This window comes from Diadema setosum, chromosome 1 (genome assembly GCF_964275005.1).
Source record: "Diadema setosum chromosome 1, eeDiaSeto1, whole genome shotgun sequence".
In the NCBI taxonomy this organism is placed as follows: Eukaryota; Metazoa; Echinodermata; class Echinoidea; order Diadematoida; family Diadematidae; genus Diadema; species Diadema setosum.
In genome coordinates this window covers 33,242,457-33,268,757 of record NC_092685.1, presented here as the reverse complement: position 1 = coordinate 33,268,757, position 26,301 = coordinate 33,242,457, and the positions used below count along the sequence as shown (strand labels likewise).

Here is a 26,301-nt window from a genome sequence, read left to right as displayed (position 1 = left end):
CCCTTGGGTGGCCGCTATTGACAGGTTTGACTGTATAAGGTTTTGAGACTGGGGCAAAATTTCATTTGAACCCAAAAAAAGATTATTTCAAGATTTTGTGCACAAAGTCGTAAAGTAGCAAGTTGTAAGGCGATAACATCAACTCATTCATTTGCATATCCAGACTGACTACACGTGAAAATTACTAAATCTTTACAATTTCATAACTTTCTTAATTTCTATTAAATCTTTTATCAAATTTTCAAATTTGTGTTTATGAAATTTTACTCTTTGTAATCAGACTAACTTTAACTAGTTCGGAAATCTTCTTTAAGATTTGAAGCCTATCAACCAACATCCTCTGCCCTGACTAAACCACAAGATTTTGCTGAATGAGATATGATACAATTTCTAATCACTGTACATCAAATAGCCACAAGGTACATATACTACTTAAGATGAAGAAGAACTTACCTCCTCATTATAGATTTTACTGATATCTTTTCGGATTGGGTCGATCAGTTGGACCTGGCCGGCAGAAAAGCCTACAATGACGGACACTCCCTTGGCATTGGCTGTCAGCTGGTTGAAGTCATGACAAGTGGGAAGGGTGCCACCCTTGTACGTTCGCTTGTCCAGTGGCTTGGTCAAGTCTGCTGCCTGGAAGGTGATTGAAAGAAAAAGATTCCTTGCTGTACACTAGGAGATATGTGATAAATGAAAGATTTGCTGCCAAACTAAAGGGATATCATGGCCTTTTACAACAAAAATCATTTGTGAGTAGACTATGAAAACAGTACAATCAAGAAAACAATATCAATCATTGATTTGACAGAGCTAAAGTGTGCATCATTAAGAAACAGACTGATAATAACTGCGTCCGTATTTGTAAGGATTAAATATCATCACAACATGAGTATATATTTGCTTCATTGCCAGGAGACGTTTAGCACAATTAGAGAAGGGACTCCCATTGAGTTAAAATGTACTTTTTGTCTTTTTCTTGAAATGGTGCTGCAGAGGTCTCTCTAAGGCAGAAATTTGGGTCACTGTATAAAAATTGGCATATAGACAACTTCAGAAAATCATTTTGAGTGAAAGACGGTGCATCAAAGTGCAGTCATATGTAGTTTGCAGGAACAAACCCTTGTTGGTCCTAAAGGATCTGTGTGCGCCAAGACTACTACATGCACCACTGCACTGCAGCCGCTGGGAGAAGCTACAACACAGGGCCTATGGGACAGTGCTGGAGTGGTGCATGTAGTAGTCTTGGTGCAGACTCCTTTACAACCAACAAGGGTTTGTGACTGCAAACTAAGTCGTATGTCGAATATTTAGTAATTTTTATAAGTTTTGTTTGGACAGTTGCATATACATGTAAGAGAAATATCTTTGCACAGTATGAGAGTATGAGGCTCTTTGTGGGAAGATACAGCAGCAGAAAAAGTTTAATTTAAGAAATCAATGAAAATATAAGGGACATACATGCTGTAAGTGCACCAAGTCAACAAGCTTACCCCTACATATCTCTGCAATGGGCTGATTTAATCAGCCACACATGTAAATCTGCCATCTAAACATTAAAAGGGACCTCCGGAAGATTTTCAGACTTTTACATTTGAACAACTAGAAATAAATTATACTGAGTACAGAGTTTCAGAACTTATATTGACTGGGATGAGGAATAATAATGTTTTCAAAATTTATAACAAAATGCAATGAACCAGGATGATGACATGGCATGGTGAATTTCTATTTTAGCCATTTCAAAATGTTGCCATAGCACTTTCATGAGATCTTTTACATTAGGACCTGCCAATTTCAGGATTATTCTTCTTTTCTTTGTGTGTATTGATCCCGATACCCATCACTTTCATTTCCATCTATATCAATGGCTGAGACATTATTCTGCACTATATGCAACTTGTGTTCTAATTAGAAAAGAAAACAGTTCAATATGTCCTGCACAATTAAGGATGTAGTTTGCTGTAGTTACAGTCATGTCTATAACAGAAAAGTCTGTGAAGTAGAATAATACTTATTCCGCTTCCACATCGGCTCAATAACAGAACATGGAAGAGGGCAGCAATGCTGTGATTATGTGGTAGATCCTGTCCCTCAACAAAAGACTCTTCCACTTCACTGTACATACAAGAATCCATCAATGTGGATCCTTTTAATTTGAGCGATGAAGTACTAAGCAGACTTTGTTGCGTTTCTTTTTGTGAGGAAACTCCATGCAAAAGAAAACTAGAAATGTCGCTACGGCGACTGGTGTATGCCTCCGCCATAATGCATGGTTCTCCTAATAGATCTATAGTACAATGTCTTGACAATGTGTGATGACAGTTTCACACAATTGGCAAAATATTAAAATGACAGGTTTGCCACAAATGTGCTGAATGTTCACTTTCGTAGAACTAGGTTCAATTGGATGAATGATTAAAACGTCAGAGTGCAGGTATTTGGGGGAGCTGATGATTTTTACTTGACTTTTGACCCTTTTATAAGTTTATGTATTGAGTAATTTTCAAGGTATTGAGAAAAAGTGTAATTTCAGTATCAAATAGTAAAATAGTATTATCTAAATCTGGCCTTTGACCGTTGACATCACAGTTCCAAAGAGAATCACTGTTAGGTAGAACATGCATAAATATGTAAGTTTCATGATAATACCTTGAGTTACTTTTGAGATATGGAGGAAGAAGTGCAATTTAGCACTTTTACTTGACCTTTGACCTTTTGACCTTTTGGCAAGACACTTCCCAGGGAATATATTGGGTTATACATGCATACATCAAGTTAAAAAAAAATCCTTCAGGCATTGCATAAATATAAGGAAAGTAGTGATATTTTGAGGAGTTGACCTTGACCTTTGACCCCCCCCCCGACCTTTGACCCATGACCCCAACTTCCCTGGATAATCACTACCCATCGGTACATGCATATATACTAAGTTCCATGAAGATACCTTGAACCATTTGCGAGATATGGAGAAAAACATGAAATTTCAACCTTTTTTTCACAAAATAACCTGTGACCTTTGACCTTTGACCTCGTGACCCTAAAATCCAAACAAAGTATCATCCCTCCAGGATATACCCTCATACCAAGTTTGATGCAAAACCACCACATGGTTCTTGAGATATCGACAAAAACAAAACGGGACGGACGTACGGACATACGGACGGACGTACAGACAGACAATCGGACAGACGGACGGCCCGAAAACATAATGCCTCCGGCCACTTCGTTGGCGGAGCCATAAAAAAAAGAAAACAAACAAACCAAGAGACCCAGGGATATCACGCTCACCCGAGTATCACAATTCACCTTCCATGCATTCTTGCAGATTAGTACCTGAGAACATTAACTTTGACGCTTAACACCATTTTCGGTGACCTCACGCACAAAAATGGATACAGAGTGTTCAGTCAAATCCGCCCAATAATATATTGTGCATAGTAAGATCATTAAATTCTTCCAAATTACACAAAATGAGCAATATAACTCATCTAACTTGGCTGCAGCAGTCAATCAAAAATAGCAAATTTTATTTAAACTCGGTTGTTCGACCACGCATGGGTTGCTAAGGGAGGCTGTATTTTAGCTACCGTTTGACCTTGGGGCAAAATATTTCAAAATTTTCCGTCAGACACTTGGGAGAACATTTGGTACAAGTTTAAAGAAAATTGAAGAGAACAACATTACAAATTGTCTGAAAATTGGTGAATTGATGTGGATTGACCCATATGTGAAATATTGAAGGACAAAGAAACTGACTCTAAGACAAAATACCCTTCTAGCAGACTATCCTGCATTTAAAGGTGCATGGTCCCGGTGTTTTAGTCAAATGCGTACACGGGCGCACGGCGCAAGTTTCCTATAGAGACCTACGCTATTGACTCCTCTTTAGCGCTTACGCTTTGGCCCACTTTCCCGAGTCCGAAGAAGTCCGATTCACTGTTGTCAGTGGTCAGATAACAGTTCGGCTCATGATTCGGCTGAGGGGGATGACAGCTTTAGTACACTTCTTTTGTGATGTCATAATAACAAGCACATATGCACGCACCCTGGCATTACTACAGACTGCGCGTTGCGCAGAGAAGACAACAAAGGCAACGTTTACTTAGCAACACCTACGCGCTTACTCTTGATGACAGCTCAACTTCGGTAATCTTCGTATCAATGCTAACGGTGATTGGCAGTACAGTGTATCATCAACAGCGCCCTCTACACTACCGGGACTATGCACCTTTAAAGGCCGACTCAGCTCAGATATATTTGAGAATCCCCTTAACGATTATGTATAGCTACATCACTGGTCTCTATGCAAAATGTGTACATACAAGGTCGAAGAATCTCAACTGGAGTCGAACGCTACTGAGCTTTACGCTTTGATACATACTCACTGCCAGGTGCTATTTGTGGTTTTTGATTGTGCCCCTGGTGGGCAGCAAATGATAATCGATTCAATCAGACCATCCATGTTTCCCATGCTATATTGGGTCTTTAACAAATGAAGATATGGGTCCAACAAACTGTCTACTATCTTCACATTACAGCATGTCAAAGACATGGAAACGATGTTTGAGAAACAAGAAATTGTATGTTTCATTTTGTAAAAAATTTTGATAACTTCTGTATTGCAAGGTAAACAAATCATATGAATACTAGTAATGTGCACATTCAAGGGCATGCTCAGGACAGCCTGACTTGGCAGTTTGAGCTTGCCTGTTTGTAAATACTCATGAATTCAGCCCTACCGTGTGGCGCTTAAAGTGAGGCAGTCCTCACAAATTCAAAAAAAATGTGTTATTGTTGGTACCTCCAATGAACTACTTTCACCAAAAACAAACTTTCAAATCACCAAATAAGCTCGTAAATTTTTGTTGAAAAATTGTGAATCTGCATGGTGAATATGCTAATGAGCAAGTCTTGGCGGTGAGTCCGATGTCACCAAGGCACAACTCTTCCCAGCCGTGTTCTGCTCGTTATGCGTATGTTAATTGTTACCCGGATGCATGAAGAAGGCGATGGCTACTAGTACTAGTATTTGACATTGTTTTTACGTACTATGTGTGTGTGTGCGTGTGTGTATCTACTGTACGAGCTGAAATTTTTGCGTACAGATATTTTCGCGAATTTCTACTAGGAGGACATTTTCACGTGTTGTTAATTTTGCGGTTGCGAGGTCTAACTGTACTTATCCTATTCGCACGTTGTTATTTTCGCGTGTTGTTATTTTCGCGGTTCAAAGGCGATTTGCGAAATTTGTGAAAATAAAACCACCGCGAAAATTTCAGCTCGTACAGTATTGTGTATTGTATAATCGCACAGTACACCTGTGGACGGCACTACAGCACTACAGATCTATGGTAGATACCCCGGTTGCGTTTGCTCTTCCAGTTTATCACACAGCACAGCCCTGTCGCCGTGCATGCAGTTATACTTTTGACGTGGACAGGCAGGCTGTGGCCCTCGGTTATAAGCCAAGAAAACTGAAGCTAGCCAGATGCAATCCCAACCATATTTGCTCATATGAGTTATAAAACAGAAACACCTTGAGCATCGACTTCGAAGAGAACTGAGGACAGGAAGCGTAAATGTTAGAGAGGTAAGGAAAGTGGCTAGCTACTAGTATGTGTCATTTACGGTGGGGCTGCAGCCGGGGTTGGACTGCAGTACAGTGCCACTGCAAGTGCCGACTGGACCTGCACGGCAAAGTGGAGCGAAATCATATTCCTGCGGTCCCCTGTTTTTACCCTGCCCGGTAGAAGTCATATTCGTTTGATATCTGAGTACTTACAGAAATATTGAGATAGAAACAATATTTCCTTTGAAGAATTCGAGTCTCTTATGCCCAGGTAATCTTTGGTCTGAACGCCAAACTCAGCTACACGGAGTACTGTGGACATTAGTATGATAAGAATTCACGCGCGAGAGTGGTTTGTACGCAAAGTAGTATGCAACACGGACAGAAGCTAGAAAAGGACCATGCCTATTTGATGTCAAGTACATGGTATATTTGATTTTAAAATATTTATAAATTTATGTTTACAATGTTTAATTTACATAAATTATACATAACTAAGCTTGAAATATTTTGTTTAAAATAATGAAATCACATATTTTCACAATTTATGATAACATTATAACTGATCATTTGAACACTTAAATTGGTTTTTAAAGGCACGGCTGTCAACTTGAGAGTAGGGCATCAATGACGTAGCATCTTCTTGCAGGCTCTTACACGATCGCCTGCAGGAATTATTTTTCAAAAATCGCGTACGGAGACAGTTTTTAATTTCCACACGTATAAACTGGTGAAAGGCGGAAGCGCGAGCGCCACTCCGATAGAAATAAAATTCTGCGGCTCTTACGTCAGGAAAGTATCTTGTATTTTTCTGCTAAAGGGAACAAAATGCAATACCAACGGCAATCTATTTAATCGTTACTACACAAAAACTAACTTCACCGGAGATCATAATCATGTCACCTCGATATAGCCCAAAATTAACGTTAGTAACACAACAGCTCTGATTTTAGTAGCCTACCAGGCTCACAAGACGCTATTGTACCCCTTCTTTAGGAGAATGGGTAGCTTACGTAGATGAGCAATACATTCTAAGATGGAAACCAATTGCACGAAACAGGCAGGCATGACCTCTTTCATCCAAATTTAAGAATAATAAATATTAAAAAATCCCCCCAAAATGTTATTTATACTATTGTGATGATGTAAAAATAATCTACATAATTTGATATTTAATACATGAAATTAGGGTTACAAAAATATCTACTTATATGGAATTTTTAGTGAGATTTTGCAACTACGACTGGAGTGTTTTTAAGATATGAATATGCATGAAATCAAGATACCTATACTTTCCACCCTTTTTTTTAGTGCTTATTCAATGTAGGGGTAATTAAAAATGCAGGGTTCATTAACGAGGAATTGTTTATGCTGTCAAGTTCGATTACGTCACAATCAATAATATCGCCGCCCATTATTTGTCCGCGCCGCGGATACGTGGTATCATGTAGTAGCAACTATTTATGCATTTACTATGGCGTCGGTAGCGCGATGCGCTTTGGCATCCCCTTTACAATTCACGCACAAGTCGCGAGTTCACAAGTCATCTTTGACTTAGGTCTATAATTATGCATTTACAGAGCATAAAACTACTTCAAAACATTTTTTTTACAATAAGAGAAATCTACCATATTATTTTCGATACATATGATATCATGGAAGTCACATTTTGGTTGCAAAAGCGCTAGCATTTGCAAATAAACTTACGACTACCAGATGCGTGTTGGGCAATGGGCAAACATAGGGCGCCCGTTTGGTCGAAAAGTGGACCCACAATTTTGGCTTAAAATCACTTTTCAGGCATTTTCGCGGGTTCATCCCGGGAACAAATCCCCATAAATTTGGTATCATATGAAAGCTTGTGGAGGTCTCATTCTTCTCATCCTAGGTCGAGCTCAGATATCAAGACGTATTGCTACCTAAATTCAGATTTATGCCTAAACATCGCTATAACTCAGCTGTTCCGTTCGACTGTGAAACTGGCCAGGCTGGGTGTAGGAGGATTCAATGGTGCTGAATCCAAAAATAGCATTGGTTTTTCGCTTATTCAACGGGATGAACCCACGAAATGGCGATTAAGATACCCTGTCAGCATAGTAACTAAGTAACTAAGCGAGGCGGGGCCTACAAGTCTTGGACACGTAGTTACACGCCATGACTCGTGGTTACGGCGCGCACTTACGCAAAGCTCCAGAACAGTCGAGTCGGTTTTGCATGCATAGGTACGATGTTCAGCCTCCGCACAGCATAGCGCACCGCCGGTACGTTATGTTAGTACATGTGCGCGTCTCCATGCAATCTGTAGACCAAAAGCTATAGCGATGCACATGCACATGCACCAGTACTGTGTGCACTTTTACTCCGCCGCGCTGCTAGACCGACGTTTATACAAAAATTCAGATTTTGAATTATAATCAAGGCAAATTGGCATTTAATGCATTCCTCTATGATTGTGACATTGCTATAAATAAATAAATAAATATATAGGACGACGCACAACGGACGCCGGACGAAGGGCGATCGCAATAGCTCACTTGAGCCTTCGGCTCAGGTGAGCTAAAAAGAGAGAAGTGAGTTTGGAAGTAAGAAATGTAACAGAAGAGAGAAGAAAACAAAGAAGATGACTCTACGAAGGATATGTATGTCCAGCATGCAGGAAAGAAGAAGCCGTAGAAGATCAATGGGTTTCTTGTGATTTTTGTGACACATGGTTGTACATGGAATGCAGTGAACTAAACTAGAAATGTCGCTAAGGCGACTGATATGCCTCCGCCATAATGTATGATTCTCCTAATAGGTCTAGATAGTACAGGTACATGTGGACAATGTGTGATTACATTTTCACAAAATTGGCAAGATATTAAAATGACAAGTTTGTCACAAATGTGTTGGAATGTTCACCTTCCTTGACCTAGGTTTAATTGAATGAATAGGAGAGCATGCATTTGGGATTTAAGGACTTTACCTTGACTTTAACCCATTCATACATTTATGCACTGAGTAATTTTCAAGGTATGGAGAAAAAGTGCAATTTCTGTATTGAATAGTAAATTGTTCCCATTTTCATTTGGCCTTTGACCCTAAAATTCATAAGATAATCACTGTCAGGCAAAACATGCATAAATATGTAGTACGTTTCAAGATAACTTGAGCCACTTCCAAGATATGGAGGAAAAACTTAGTTCAGCACTTTCACTTGATCTTTGACCTTTTGACCTTTGAGGCAAAAACAAAAACGAAAAAAAAAAAACTTTCTAGAGAATTTCTATTAGGTTATACATGCATACACCAAGTGTAAAAAAAAAAATAATCTTGCTGGCATTGCATAAACATGACGAAAATAGTAAAATATTTAAGTGTTGCCCTTGATCTTTGACCCCATGAACCCTAAATTCTCTGGATAATCAGTTCTAGTCAGTTCATGTATATATACCATGTTCCATGAAGATACCTTGAACTATTTCCAAGGTACAGAGAAAAAAGGTGAAGTTTTAATATTATTACTTGAACTTTTGACCTTTGACCTTTGACCTCATGACCCAAACTTTCACCAGAGAATCTTAATTGGGTAATATATGTATACACTAAGTTTCAAGAAAATATCTTCAGGCATTGCATAGATATGGTGGAAATAGTGAAATTGTATGCATTTGACCTTGACCCTTTGACCTCTGACCTTGAGAATGTGCACCCAAAAGTTGATAGGCACAACTTCACCCCCTAATACACATACATGCCAAGTTTCATTAGGATACCTCAAAAGGTTTTGATAGTTACCCTGTCCACAAAATTCATTACGGACGGACGGAAGGACGGACGGAAGGACGGACGGACAGAAGGACGGACGGACGGAAGGACGGACGGACAACCCGAAAACATAATGCCTCCGGCACCACTTCGTGGCGGAGGCATAAAAATAAGGTTGAAGAAGACATATCAAAATACATGTATCTGTGTACTTTCTGCTGAACTGAACAAGTTGCTGAAAGGGGAACATGATCGCAGTGTGTATTTAAATGGAATTTTCAAAATAATATTTTGAATATCTGTATATTCAAAATAGCGTTGAGTTGTGTGTAGATTATATAGACTTTTTCTTTTCTCAGAAGTAATATTTCTGTTACATGTTTACTGCATCTTTTCCAGCTATTTTACAATTAAGAAAACTACACATAGTAACATGTAATAATATGTGCGTCGACATTATAAAAAAAATAATACGTATGAGCGAGCGACTGAGAAATACAGGTATTTACAGGACTCAAAAGTGATATTACTGTTATGACTATATCCCATATTTTTGCTGTTTATATACCAACAAGGAAAAGTAGAAATTACGCGGTGCGTAATATATGTCCCCGCCGGAAGTAGCATTTAGTAGCAAAATGTACAATATAGGTAAAAAGATGAAGGTCAAAGGTCAAAGAAGTCAAAGGTCAAAATTCTATGTAGAAGTTTTGAAGCCCTCACCTAGTGCCATCACATAAAGCAAAAGGAATCGAAATCGGGTTAGAAATGGCGAAGGAGTAGCATTTTGTAGCCAATGTACAATATAGGTAAAAAAAATCAAGGTCAAAGGTCAAAGAAGTCAAAGGTCAAAATTCTGTGTAGAAGTTTTGAAGCCCTCACCTAGTGCCATCACATAAAGCAAACGGAATCGAAATCGGGTTAGAAATGGCGAAGGAGTAGCATTTGGTAGGAAAATGTACAATACAGGTCAAAAATCAAGGTCAAAGGTCAAAGAAGTCAAAGGTCAAAATTCTGTGTAGAAGTTTTGAAGCCCTCACCTAGTGCCATCACTTAAAGCAAACGGAATTGTAATCGGGTTACAAATGGCGAAGGAGTAGCATTTTGTAGGCAATGTACAATATAGGTCAAAAATCAAGGTCAAAGGTCAAAGAAGTCAAAGGTCAAAATTCTGTGTAGAAGTTTTGAAGCCCTCACCTAGTGCCATCATATAAAGCAAACGGAATCAAAATCGGGTTAGAAATGGCGAAGGAGTAGCATTTTGAAGCAAAATGTACAATATAGGTCAAAGGTCAAGGTCAAAGGTCACAACTGAAATTTTGTATAGAAGTTTCAAAGCTCCCATGTAGTGCTATCATATAAAGCAAACAGAATCAAAATCGGGTTAGAAATGGCGAAGGAGTAGCATTTTGAACATTTTGATCACACACGGACGCACACACGGACACACGGACGGACGGACACACGGACGGACGGACACACGGACACACACACGTACGGAGCCCGTTTCATAGTCCCCTGCTCGAACTCGTTCGGCGGGGACAAAAAAAAATGTATAGCATTAGTAATACCACTGAAGTTTATTTTTATGCGCCTTTATTTCAGACATATTTAATGAAAATTACTAATAAAATGATCGCAATTTTAAGCACAAATATACTCTTGCATTCGTAAGATTTATTATCATATTACATGTTTGAAGGTATACATGTTTGAAAAGATCGCCAGCCTTGCTGTATTATTGCCTGTTTATAAAATGTTTGCAGATATACTTCTTTTATAACATTTTTCGAAGTGCTCATAACTGGTACGTTTTTATTCTTTTTCAGCATTCCCTAAATTCACCAGAATGTCTGGGGGACTTTCCATTCAATATATAGAATTAAAAGCTTGTGTGGTGAACTCTATGAATATGAACATAGTCCTTTTTCATATACTTCCATGTAATTCCATGGAAATTGGGATGAATGATCAACAAGAGATTATATCAATGTGTGAGCATAAAGGTATATGAGGCAACCCCCCCCCCCCCCATGCACCCTCCTCCTCCTGCTGAGCGAAATTATCGGCGCTAACGAAACAATAATTTTTGCATGAATGAAAAGTCAGTTTTCTTTTCTTAATTAGAAAAAAAAAAAGGCCTGGTTACGGGCGTGGTTTGCCTCCATGACATTCAGGCAATCACACTTTGATAAGAGGTTTAATTTAAACATCACGTTTCAGCTTCGGTAGCCGATTTGAAAGAATCCTGGCGTTATCATAGGTGTTATGTTTACACCATGTTGGTGTAAGAATTTGAACACCCTGATTTTGCCAGTGTATAAGTTGTGTGACCTTAAAACGGGTGGTATCAAAGTCCACACTGTGGTAAAAGGTTAAATTTATTGTTTTTCAATCTTATGTTTCTGTATTTTGTACAATGATGTACCGATACGCCTTTTGTTTCATGGAAAGTTTTGAGCCTAAAAACATTTTATGCCAGTTCTGAAATCTACTCTACGCCTACAGAGCATGCCGTTTACGCTTTTAATGGATGGGTGATTTATTATAATAATGTCCATAACGAAAGCTTTGTTGGAAAAGTTGTGAGACATTGACATTATAAGTTAATGGATTTTTTTGTAAAGTTCCTTGTTTGCCACGTTTGTACAACTTGAAATGATCTAAGAAAAAAAAATGGAAGAAACAGAAAGGGAAAAAAGAAAAAGAAAAAAGAAAAGGAATATTAGAATAAAACAGCGGAGTGCACATGCACATGAATTCATTTGCATTAGATCTATTCTACGTTTTAAATATTTTTTATTGATCGCTACATCAAAGACCTCATGAATCATTCAGTTCAGTACATTATGAATAATGGCAATTTCATAACTTGTATATAAATATGAAATATAATATATCAATTTATAAAGCGCAAAACCTATAGACATATATTCTTCTGCGCTGCAAAAGCTTCTGATGTGCTTGATAATAACGAACAGTTAAATGAAAAGATGTGTTTTGAGTCATGATTTAAAGACTGCTACTGTTGGAGATTTCCGGACTAAGTTCTAATGGTAGATCATTCCAGAGTTTGGGAGCTGCACAGGCAAATGCTCTGTCTCCCAATGTTACTTTTGTTTTACATGTTGGAATCTGTAAAAGAAGAGTGTCCTTAGAACTGCACAAATTATGAGTATGTCGATGAGATTTAAACACTAATAATTCGGATATGTAATATAGGCCTATAGGGGAATCCTGTTCTAACGAGATCGGATACAACGAGAATCCGCTTATAACGAGATAAATCGTCCAGTCCCAAATAATTTTTTTTTGCATGTTAGCCTAAATGGAGATTTGGAGTTCCGGCTATTGCGAGATAATTTTCTGGCCTAAAAACAAAGCAAAACAGAGATGAATTTGTGCGGATATAACGACAACTTATTTTTTTTTTTTTAACCGAACTTAACAATGGGCAAAATCACGCTTTATTTTAAAACCAGAAAAGGTTAATTCTCCGTGAATTATCTGAAGTATCGTTTCGTGCAAGGAGACTAACATAATTATGCCAGTACCAAACAGAAGCAATCAAGGTGATGCGCCGCAAGTTCATAAAGTCTCTTTCCGAGGGCTGTGATGGAACAGCATCGGAATATAAATAGAAGCTATAGCCTTCGCTATTTATGCTGAAATGTTATCACAAACGCTACAATTCGAATTAACGTTATCTACTGGCTTAAACAAGAAAAAAATGTGTACATGTATTTACGTATCCGAAATGTTTCCAAAGATACATAACGAGAGTATCTGTGAGCGGCGAACACAGCGAATTATATGTTTTAGGAGAAATTTTGAACATGTTCAAAAATCCTTTGCGATAAGAAAAAACTGCTTGTAAAAATTAAAACTGTTCTTGAGTTTGAATGCAACTGTTACAGAGCCCTGACGAAAATTAGAATCCGCCGTTATTCGCTGCTTTCACAAACATTAGCCCCTCAGTTAGATGCCCATTTACGTAATTTTGATAAGATAAACTGAATTAAATGTCAAAACTAAAATACGATGGGGTCGTATGCTAAAATTTTAATTAAGTCAACTCTAGCTTATCAAAATACAAGTAACATTTCACTTGATTTTGCAATCCACAGTTAGCCGGTACGTGGTTTTCGTTTTCGTATAAAACGGCATTCACCCGTCAATCTCGTCGGGTAAAACATTCACGCAAAGGACGCATTCAACCTGATGCATCACAACAGGGAAGCTGTTTCCCTGGAAGAAATAAAAAAACGAGAGTATAAATTGTGGTGTAAACTTTCACCATAGTACACGTAGTTATGTGTTGTTTGAAGAAGACGCCCTCACCGACACAATTCATCCACACCACCGGCGTCCACCCCATCTACTAACCCGGACTCCAATCTCCGGCCAAGACCTACTAACAGCCAAGTTAGCCCTCACAGATGTACTCCGCCACCAACACACTCCAAGAACAATAGAACGCATCAACGACCACAACACTCCACCAACAGCCGACGCTCAGCCCGCCTGCGAGCCCACCTCGACCGACCTCTTCCATCTAGTTCCGCATTCTCCATATATAGCCCGCCTCCTCTCAGATCACGCTTCACTTCTGACGAAGGACAGTCAACCTGCCCGAAACGTCAAGTTCCTCGGTTCTTCTAGTTATTCTTATAACTAGACTTCTTGCTCTACTTTCACTAGCTGTGCACCTTTACTCAGTGTTTCATTTCTTTTTCCTCTCTCTCTCTCTCTTACACTTTTGTCTGTTTCTACACTACTTATCTTTTCTTTTCTTTTCTTTCTGTTCTGTTCTCTTTTTTCTTATTTTCTTTTTTTTTTAATTTCTTCCTTCCATACAACCCAACGGTCCTTTTCAGGACCACTAGTTTTAATTTACACATTTCTTTACAGGTTATTTCTCTTGTCTTCTCTCCTCAGGTCTATACTTTAAAGGGTGTGTACAGTTCTGGTCGAGGTGAGGATTTAGCTTTTAACGTTTTGCGAGATATTCAGAAACCACTCTATGAGATGTCAAAGAGCATGCAGTTCTAAGGAGTATCAAAAGTTTATTCGATGAAAATCGGTTTTGAAATGGCTGAGATATCCAAAAACAAGGTGAAACAAAGAGATCCTAATAAAAGTTGTGGCATGTCGCCTTTTATTATTAGCACTATTTTTGATATCTCAGCCATTTGAAAACCAATTTTCATCAAATAAACGTTGAATCCTTCTTAAAATTATGCTTTTTCATATTTCATAAGAGGCTTTTCATTATCTCACTTAGGAATGTTCAAAATATGAATCCCCACCTCAACCAGTACTGTACAGTCTCTTTAACCTTATTTGAATTTCTCATTTTTGCATTTCTCTCACAGGAACCTTTTCAAGACTTAAGTGTCATCTATTTCCTCTCCATTTATTTTTTTCTTCTCTACAGCAGCATTTAATTCTAGGATCCACACTAGCTCCTTCTAATCTACGTTTTGAATTTCAATTTGTTCTTTTCTTCTTCTTTTCATTCCCCCCTCTCTCTCTCTCTCTCTCCCTTCTCTCCGCATATTCTCACCTCTCCTGTACTTACCCCTCCTTATTTTTATTATTCGTCCTTCTCCATTGATTCGCATTCCATAGCCACACTGTTGGCAGACTTCGTTCTCCTCTTGGTTTCATGAATCTTCACTGCTCTCCCCTACCTCCACGATTCTCCAACTTTCAACTCCTTCCTCTTCCTCTTCCCTTCTATTTCATCTTTCCCCTTCTAACGATGTCCGAAGATCTTACTTGATTCTCACACTATTCTTCCTTACCACTCTCTGTGTTCCTTTCTCTACTGTCTCCACTAGTGCAACTTCAACTTCCAGCCCATTACTGTCTCCCACTCTTCACTTTTTGCCCTCCTCACAACCCCCATATGTCGCTTCCCTCTTCGTTTCTCCTCTTTCTAGGCTCTTCTTCCAAACAACGATCCGGTTACGGACTACATACACATGGTGTCACCGCAAATCTTTCTTCCGTACACGTAGTTTATATCAATAATTTGTCATAGAATGAAAGATAAATTCGGATTTTACACACAGCTTTCATCCACGCGAGTTACGCTAAACGCAGCGTTGATAGCGCGATTACTTTACCTTTAGTTGCATAAATTTTGCTTCATCTCTCTCTCTTCTCAGATGTGCAGATTGATCAGCATGGGGCTAACAAAAGGCAGGCCCAGTCTACGATATGATTATATGATTTGTCAAGTCTGAAATGTTTGATAACATGTGTCGAGAAAAAAAAAAAATAATTGTAATTATCGCGAGAATGCTCTCTCATTTTCCTATCGCATTTCTTGCTTTTCTGTTCATCAATATGATGTCGTCATGATAAAATGCAGGTAACCCAATTTTGATAGAGCATTTATATATAAAGTGTACATGCCACAAGCGTTCGGATACAACGAGAATCCGGATATAACGAGTAAAATCATCCGGAACCGACGATCTCGTTATAATGGGATTCCCATGTATCTATAAAATTCTATTTTCGCAACTATAAATAAGCAGACCCGTCTTCCACATAACAGATACGACACAAAATGGAGCATACTTACACAATAGAAAAGAAAAAAGAAAAACAACAAACCAAACATTAATGTGATATTAGATTGTTCATTCAGACATGGAAATTGAATACAATTAGAATATCCACCACACCGTATGCTGCCGACAATTAATGTTTATTTCAGCCTCGGCACACGGGTCGTGTTGGCAGGCATGCCCTTTGCTGGTTAGCATCATTCAGAAAGGGACTATCTTAGCATCCTTCAGAGCCTTACATCATTATGTGCGCGCACCATATAGTGAGCGGCTACTAGTCAGGGGTGAGCGGCTACTAGTACAGGATGTAACGACGAAGTGTCGCGCAATCATTCCGTTATTGGACTTCGTGAACAGATGTTGGTAACATACATAAGAAAGAGCAATATCGCGAACCAAGTTTCACATGATTGAATCGGGAAGGAGATAATTTGGTAAAGCTATTCACAATAAAGTATCAAAGTGAGCGGTTACTAGTCAGGCTACTGTATGGTAGTTAGCGCGATAGCGCAGTTCCATGCAAATATGTATTGCTAGCATGCATGTATACTGTATATGACATAACAGAGAAAACCAGTGCGTGCGAGTGCAAGTACAAGACCCCGTTGACAGTGCGGGGCTGGGCCGCGGCTTGGCCCTCTGCCAGTACTATTTCGCTATTCAGGATATTAACCCCCTCAACGTCGAAAACTACCGGTAGTATAGTTTCAGGAGGTTTTGTCCTGCAACGGATTTTTCCTTCGGCAAAGGCCTTTGCCCGAACGGCGACTTCGTCGCCACGGAATCCAGTTGCCATAGGGTCTGAAAACCAGACTATACCAAATTGCGTTTGTTTACAAGCAGAGCGCCACTACGACAAAATATTGAAAGGTTTGAATTAAAAGCGCGGCCGAGCCCGGCAGTGTAAACGGACAAAATTGCGGGGCACGGCCCCGCAATTGAGGCTGGGCTCGACTGCGGCTCGGCCTAGCCCCGCACTGTAAATGGGGTCCTAATGCGTGCTGCGGGATCGAAGCGGACCTCGCACAGCTAGCTGGGTAGGTGTTTGATCGAAAGATCGGTCTGTATCTGTCCGTCGGGGAATGTTCCGCGGAGACTGTGTCTGGCTTCACGGATCCCCTCCATATACAGACCGAAGTCACTGATGCCAGCTTCTGTGGGGAGCAGTCGCACACAGATCAAATGTTACGATAAACCAAATTTCAGACAGCTTTTTTACATTCAAACAAGTTTGACATGACATGACACATTATGCAGCAATATTTGGGATAAATTTTTCACATTGTGCAATCGAAATACTCACAGTAACTCGGTTATAACGCAGAAATTTTATCCATATCGCAACATCGCCGTTCGCTAGCTGTAAGTCGCCATTTTGAATCTGTAAGCCAATCAAATGCGAGGTACATGTTTTAGTGAAAAAAACACGTAGAAACTACCTCGCATGTGATTGGCTAATAGATTCATACTGTACGTTTCTGCAGTTTGAACGTGACGACGCGACGGGCTGGCTAATGTGTGTTTTACGTTGAAAATTCTACCAAAATGTTGGATTATTCATTAATCTGGTGAGTGTAGTGTATTCTTGAATAGTTGATTTCACTATACAAGATTAAATTTGCCGACCTATGGCCGTGAATTAGACACAATCGAGAAGGGCGAGGTACCTCACCCAATTTTCCACAGAGACAGTGGTTAAGAACATCCCCACAGCAATGGGAACCGATACCTTCCGTCTGTCTACGGAGGACAGCGTTAATGGCAAAATATAAAAGAGTCAGGACTCCGGACAGACGGATCATTCTGTCTAGGTAGGTGTGTGCTAGCTGACAAGGATGCGCGCTTAGCCTTACAAATAGGGTGTCTGGAGCATTTTTGCAACTTTTGAAATTCTATAAAAGGTGGATTATAAACTATTTCATATGAAGAAAGTTATGTCATTAACATTTATTTAAAATTTCATGTCGAAACAATTATTCTATCTCGAGAAAAATAACTTTCAAATCACTGCAATATTACCCCTTTTTTTGACGAGCATGCACGAAAATGAGTCCAAATCATGCTTGCAAACAACGTCGATAAGCAGCATTCGTGTGCGGATCTCCAGCGACCGGTTAATGAGCGTACAGCGGTTTGCTAAAACACGTAACCAACGCAGAAGCCACTCCCCCTTCGTGTCGTCATACGTTGTGTGTGCTGTGTGTTTCCGTACGTATTTACAGCTCTCAGCGTTGTGAATGAATACATTGTACGTACATGCATGCATTTCCAGCCCAGCCAACATCGGCGGACGAGCGAGCATGCATGCTTTGAGTGTATTATTGTACTACATTGTACCTACACACACGCTATGCGCTACGCGTGTATACACACAGCTGGCTATATTTGTGACGACTACATAAGAAATCACGTCGATTAGAACTGTCAGACCATGCTGGCAGTTCATGTGAAAATGTTATGGCTATTTAGCCGCCTTGAATTGGTGCCACTTTACCACATTATTCATGGCTTAAGAGTATAGCTTCCGAAATCGTTTGCTTACCCTTTTTTGTTGATTGAAGTTCAGTCGTAAAAATCAATATTTGTACCTTCCACCACATCAAAATCGACTTACCTGATGCGCTGTGTAGCCTAGGCCTACTGAGTATCTGCTCGCTGCTATGCAGAAGATTGCGAGAAAGACTGCAACTCGTGCATCGTGAGTGCACTTTTCTATTGAAATATTTTTAAAAAATGACTCTACGTGGTCGTTTGTTTGGTTGTTTGTATTGCTAACTCATACATTGTAGGCATGTTATGATCATAATCAATCCAGTAATAGTACTTTTACTCCGTTGAAACTGATGTGCCAGGTGGTTTACGAGCGTAAATGTTTCCACCACTGTATGCACATGCTCATTGTGAATACTCAGCAATCGTAACCCCATAGAACTCGGTGCTGTAGAACTATCACAAGCGATGCGACGTGACAGCTCTGTTTTCAGTGGCACGGATGTACGCACGTACTCGTAAGTAGACACACACACACACACCACACACACAGAGCGGTCTAGCTACCTTGCGACGGTAGACACACCACACACAGCTCGAGCTGAGACCCACACACACACATACACATACACAACGAACTAGCTGCATGTGCGCCATGTGGCGGCGAATGCGTGTAGATTTACATATATGAGCGTATTTGCGCGGACGTTACTATGGTTGTTGCATACCAAGCAACGCCTAACACGTTCGCTGTGATCAAAAAATTATTGCAAGGGGTATCTTCCAGGCAATATCCCCGGTCCAAGATGTGGAGCTAGCGAAAAACTAACCTCACCATCGGATTCAGCATATGGATCCTAAACTACTCTCATGCCACATGCTGGTACAAGTAGCGAAGCAGACGCCAAGATATCGAGATAGGTGTGATTCTAACGACATTTACACCAATTTATCGTCGGAGTCATGTACCAGCGCTTTGATAGAATATGGAGCAAAACTTCCTCTTTCATATGATACCAAATTTGTTAGGATTCGATAGCGGCATGGACCGGGGATTTTGCAACAAATGCGATTTTTTAAGCACAAAACGCGGGGTCAAAACAGCGTTGTCGCGCGACTCCATTGTGTTCTATGGGGCTTGCGTGTTGTAAGATAGGGGCGCGTTTTGTCTGAAGGCTGGCAGTGCGCGATCAGACACCCTAGAGTAAGTGTTGCAGTAAGCGGCCGTCCGGCGGTTTGCGGCCACTACAGCATATTTGGTTACATAACGCTGAACACAGCCACACACTTTATACATGCATACCACACATTCACTAACACACTATCATTCTACAAAAACCAACCAATAACATGGAAAAAATCTGCAACAAAAGTGAAATTTTCTCACTTAAATGATGACATCTCGCATCAAAAACTTCATTTTTCGGTACTTCTTAACATCACAGTTAAGGGTTAAGGGTCTAAGAAACTGGATATTTTGTTGTTTTCCTGATGTTTTGCGGATTTGGAATACATGTCCTCACGTAGAAATAGAACTTTCGCGAGCCGATGTGGGCCGCCATTTTTTTTCGGAAGTGGATGTTACGACCGAAAAAATAGGAAAAACATGAGAAAGACAACAATAACACCGCCATGCCTGTTCGCGGCCAGTGCAAGCGCGTGAGCCCTTTTCACGTGCTTTCGCAATGGAACTTGGCGCTTACGCAACGTTCGCTAGCCAAAATGAGGCGTTCAGCAGAAGATCGCGGAGCACGCGCGTATCGCATAGGAATTGTACATTGGGCCGCAAACCAGACTACCACGGTCGCAAACCAGCGGACGCTCTGCCGGATCGCGGCCGTGGTCTTTTTTTACTATCGCGATGGACATTGGTCTTGCGATTTTCACAATATTGTAAACTGGTAAGTGGTCAACCGCTATGATATAAGTAACCTGGGTTAAAGCAATTAGCAAGTTTGCATTTCAGAGTGGAAAAACCCTTATGCGGCCGCAAACCGCCACTTTTACTCTATTAGAAACACACACGCTTTGAATGTGATAAACACAGTGAATAGCACCGCCCACTGGAGTGCGCTTGACAGTGAATATTCATTACGCTCGCGACCCACTTTTTCGCCAAGGATGCGTGAGGATGAAAAATACCCTGTTTTTATTTGCTCATAACTTCACCATTATTTATGATTTATGGTGAGAAATTTTGCACATGTATTATGTTGACTATGGACATTATAGTTTTCCGGGATTCCTCCTTCATAACGACTGTTAAAGACTGGAACCAACTCCCCAACGCAGTGGTTCAATGTCCATCATTGTCCCTGTTCAAGCAAAATTTGATGCAATTTCAATAGTCGCGCTCTGTCCACACGTAGTATGGTTGGGTGTCCATAATATCGGACACCTAACGTTTTTCTATCAATAGAAACGTGAAAAATCTCACAATTTGCCTGAAATTTTACTCACGTGTGGAGAAAATACTCCGGATTCACAAGCGCGCACTGAAAATGTGATCTGAGGTACGCGCTCTAGATGGCGGCTTCGAACGCGTGGGGTGTCATTTTTTCCGCACTCAGTTGCCCGGCTCATATCGACCGACCACCCCGCCCTCTATTGACAATACGTATAAAGCGTACTTAAACGCGTTTTTTCGACAAGCTGCCGTTTTTTTCTAGTCGTAATTTTTTCCCCAATAATATTTGAATATATTTTGAATCCTTCGATATTACTTTTGAAGGACTGTTTGATGAATTTGACTTGATTTTCATTAGGAAACTTTTCATCGTAATTGAAATAAATTAGATGAGTCGGTTTGTTTTTTCACGGTATTCATTTCTCGTTTCTGCATCAACTCGTACGGTCGTAGCGCAAGCGGGCGACAAAATGTTTATGTCATGTGTATGTGTAACCAGGGAGGTGAGAGGAAAAGGAGTGGGCACTGGATTAGTGTCTTTTGAACCATCCTCGGAGCCGCACTCCCCAAGAGACCACTCCACTAACTAGATTACTGCCGCTTGGCCGCACAGTGCACATGCGCAATCCTTGTCAACAGGCTGGTGGGTCTCACCCCTCCCTGGCCAGAACCTAGATTACTCCACGTGGTACTGGTGGGTGGTGTATACTGGTGCATTACCCATTGCTGTGCCTGCAAACAACACTGGTGCATTGTGATGTGCAGTGAACTGGTTGCATGGTCACATTTTGAATTTTGCAGCTAGTATTTAAAGTATTATAACTTATATGCATTTACATGTCCATGTACTATAAGATTTCTTGGGAACAATGTACTTTGCATGTTATATGGTGAAATAACTTTTACATGAAATGGAAACAAATTATGATTAGCAGCACCAATAATAATATACTGATTGTAAGAATATGAAGGAAACATGAACAGCTGAGTAGTGGAACACAGGCCCTATAATGATGTCTGATGATGATAATAATTTTAATACCAAGCTAGCACAGAAAATACCAACCACAACAGCAACAACCATCATAAAGATACCCATTCAGCTTTCGAATAAGAATAAAACAAAAACAGAGAGACAGACAAAAAAAAGCCCCATGGTGAATATCTTATCAGGCATACAGTGATACAGGACATGTGAGATAGTTCAGCTCTCACTGAACTCTCACATGTTTTCACCATACACCAGGCAAGGAGGCAAGTTATTTCACCAAGATTAGGTCCTATAGTAGTCTCCATCATGACCACTCTGTTGTAGATTCGAGCCCTCCTGCCTCAATATATCCCCAGCATACAACAAACAAACATTCAAATAGTGTTTTCACCCCCTGAAGAACTAAAATTGCTCACAAAAATATGTTAGTGGGACCAGAAAAAACATGTCTTGCCGGATGTACGCAGGTTTCCCAAAAAATATGACAAGAGAACCAACACGAGCGAACAATGAAGTGATACATCAGACTAAAGAAAAACCCCAACATCTGCTGATCTACAGGTGAATTTCGTCAGCGCTAGTCAGGATTTACACTTGACATTGCGTCGTAATTTGATTAAGACAAGAACAAAACAATGGCTATTGTTAAACAGTTACATTGTCAAAACTCAACTTCTTCTTGGTCGATTTTCAAAATTTTTGTATCTATCGAGAGCTGAATTCTTAGACTAGCAGGTCCCAAGAGTATATGCTGTGTGAGCCTGCATAAAGAATGTAAAACCCTCATACAAGTCCTTGTGAACACACACAAGTCAACTGGCCTGTCCATACTAATAACGATAGAGGGCCAAATCACCGCGGCCCCGAGGATCGAACATCAAAGAGCAGTGATAACGATCAGACTGACCTCGTTACGTAAGAGGTCGTTTACTTGTTCGTTGGGGCACTGATCCCTTGTAATCCTGTGTTGAGTGATAGGGAAAACCCTGAGGGCAGAGTGCCCACTCCTTTTTGTCTCACCTCCCTGGTGTAACGTACTGTGCACGATCGTACAAGCGGCGGTGACAATTTTGCGGTCAAAATCGTCAAATTTATTACGGAAGGATACGCCTCTACATCTAACAACGAGTCAGCAAAGGTAGGCCTAGTTATATGTAGTTACACGATAAACCTTATTCGATTTTGCTAAATTTCGGTAATTTAGAGGGAATACTTAGTTGTTTTCGCCACATTTTACTCGGTAGCGTAGCCCAGTGAAGAATCGAACACCGTTGCGAGTAGTCCCATGCGTACATTTTCTTTCTGTACGCGCAATGCCATTATAATGCGCGGCCGGTCGTTATGGACCCGGTCGGTGGGTTGGACCCCTACCATACTAGTGCTCCTCTACAAGTTAGCGTGGATGTGTCTTCCTGGACATTTTGCTGACTAAACCATACAGATACAGATACAGATATGGATATGTAGGCCCTACGTTTTTGTGTGAAATGACATGTAGGCCTAGAGGACTTCAATTTCTCCAGTTGCATAAATCTACCAGACGCCCTACATTTACTGCGCACGGCGTCTACGTCTGGTCGGGCCGCCGGGCACGACAGTCACAGAGTCTGACATTTCTAGATCATCACTTCTGTCTTCTACCTTAATGTTAGGCTTAATGTTAACAGTTCTATTGGCATTGCACTTCACACTAGGCCTACTTTAAATTGATCCTTAGACCTTAGGCCTACTGTACCGGGCTCCAGGCCAGTGCAACACAACACCGCCAGCTCGCCTTTGCATGCTGCTCATAAACAGCATTGCAATCTCCAAGTTTGTTGCTTACCTTTCGCACTCCCTTGTACGGGTAAAAGTACAGCTCGCGACCAACGTTGAAACATATCTTGTCATTGCAGACACCAGTCTCATTAATACTAGTGAATGACACTTTCACAGGATGGCAGCACTGGACACTGTACGGTTGCCTTGTCGGTCGAGAGTACTCCGACAAAGTCATAAGTTTATACGTCCCTTCCCGAGTTGTGAATTGTGTTTTCACCTCGTCTTTTCCTCCTCCTTCAGAAGTCGCCATGTTGTTTGGAGTTCAACATAGCCCGGATGTCATTGGTGGTGCAACGAGCGCTCCGCCTTATGTGCCTTGCATGCATGCCGCTGATCTGACGAGAGCTAGTAGTGTGGGCATGCAGCTGGCTGGCCCATTGCATTGAGCTTCTCGCTCGCCCGATGTACCGACCGACCTCGGCCAGCTCACGGGTACGGTACGGCCAGCGCCAGTGCACACATTTCCCCTGCACGAAAATCTCTCGTATGTGTACGTACGTGCATGCGTGTTGTGCAGTAGAGCGAACCCCGACTGCTGGCAACATCCGTACCTCACCCCGTGTACGATGTAGTGTAAACGAAAAGAAGAGAAACGCCCTCTTCCCACACATTTTTAAAGAGCAAACAATTTGAAATAAAACAAGAACAAGAACAAGAACAACAACAACAACAACAACAACAACAACAACAACAACTCGCAGTTACAGTGCAGCGATGTTTATTTATTCATAAGCCCTCTCATTTGCCATCACTTGACGCAGATGGCAGTAAGTGACAGAAAAACATCTATTAGCTCCCACGGAGTTTAGCAGGCCCTATACTGTCCCCCCCCCCCAAAAAAAAAAAAAAAAAAAAAAAAATTGGTTAAAATCAATCTAGTTTTCTGAAGTTTCGACATGTAGAACATAAACGTCAATAACAGGAAAAAAAATGATGTGCATATTTAGGTCTGTCGACGAAAGAAACGTTCAGTTGTGAAATAAAGTTTACAAGGTATTACTTCACAAAATGGTCAATGTCACAGTGCACATCTTGCTTTATATGATCTAGGGGGCATAGGACCCATCAGCGAAGAGCACCTATATAGGTTTCGTATTGCCGAAAATAACGTAATCGTCTATCAAGGTAATTGTTATGATTCAGGAAAAGGAGATGCCATAACCCATGAAAACAGCTACTTATTCCTTCAAAATGTACCGTTTCGAGTAGAATAATCAAACAGTGCGTACGTATAAAAAAAAAGTGGTAATCCCACGTTGGAGGGCTACTTTTTCGTGATGATCAGCTATGGAGAGCACAATAATATGTTGGTTGTTTAATAGGAAAGACGAACTCTTCCTCTTTCGATTTGTACCTAACTATGTTGACAAATGTCATATGCAGCCGTATCCGGGCACTTACCCCCTGGGCAACCTCCCTCCGCATAACTACCACAAGGATAATTACCCCCAGGGTTATCCCCCCCCCCCCCCCCCCGGGAAATACCCTTCCAGGGCAATTACCCTCCAGGGCAATTACCCCCTAGGGCAACCCAGCAAACACATAACGTTTTTAGAACGTTTCCTAAACGTGGAAGTTGAGGTTCCGTACGTCTTCGTATAAAATGGACGTAGGGCCTATTTAAAACGTACATACAACGTAAAAGTTGGGACTTAGCATTTACCGCAAAGCACAGGTTTTCAGAAAACGTTTTAAAAACGTCAAAGGACATTACAAAACGTTTTTATTATGTCTGCTACGTCTTCGTCCTTTATAAATGTCCACAAAACGTTTTATAAGGTCTGCTACGTCGACTTCGTCTTTAATGTATGTTTAAAAAACGTTTTTATTTGGTCCGCTACGTGTTCGTCATTGGTTTCTTCATCATGAATATTCATGCCTATTTATGCATATTCAAACAAGAAAATACAAGATTTGAAAAGTAGTGGGAATAGATAAAAGACTTTGAAATCTAAAGATTTATGCTGGGTTCAAACTTTCTGTGTTAAAAATAAACTTACCCACGTTATTGTTAAGTTATTCACAATTTCAAAATGTGTTATGAAGTGGCATTTTCATATGTTGATAGGCCTAATCAAGGTGTGTGTGATCTAATTTTAGTAACCATGTCTTCATGTATTACAACATTTTGCTGCATTACAAAAAGTCTACACGCGAACGGTGACAAACAGATAATGAGCTATGACGTAATCCGTCATGTGCATACCACCTATCACAGTGCGTTGAGCGTTAAAGAATGTATTCATGATGCAATCACGCGCCGCAAATGCTACGTTGAGCTTCTTCTTCTTCTTCTTCTTCTGATTAAGTCTGCCTGCTTTAATAGACTGAAGATTCTTGCAGACTGTGCTATTTACATTATAATACAATTTATTTACAGATATTTACAAGCACAGCTGCACATAGAAAATTTGACGAAAATAACTTAGCCACTTTGATTAATGAAATAGTAATAAAGACGCGCGCACCTATTGTCACGTCCATGTTGGGGCAGAAAAGTCATTTGTACCCCAAGCAATTCCCGAGATAAGGACAAATCTCGAACTTTCTTTGTGGAAAATTGTCAAAATACCGCCAGAACTATGCACCAGATTTCGTTGAATTGCAATCATAAGCATGCAAAAGCTCCGCTACTGGATCCCTTTCGATAGATTTTGAACACTTTGGAGATTGACGTATTTCCTAGTAT

The 26,301-nt window shown here is 40.4% G+C and overlaps 1 protein-coding gene across 1 annotated transcript in view; it reads right to left on the bottom strand.

Annotated features, from left to right (window-relative positions):
• LOC140229926 (WD repeat-containing protein 20-like) overlaps positions 1-23,862 on the bottom strand; it is a 55,059-nt gene extending 31,197 nt beyond the window's left edge. The window contains exons 1-2 of the mRNA XM_072310128.1: positions 23,617-23,862; positions 454-639 (exon numbers count right to left, since the gene is read on the bottom strand). Coding sequence (XP_072166229.1) covers positions 454-639; positions 23,617-23,862 — 432 coding nt within the window. The remainder of the gene's footprint in view (positions 1-453; positions 640-23,616) is intronic.
• Positions 23,863-26,301: the final 2,439 nt, after the last annotated feature.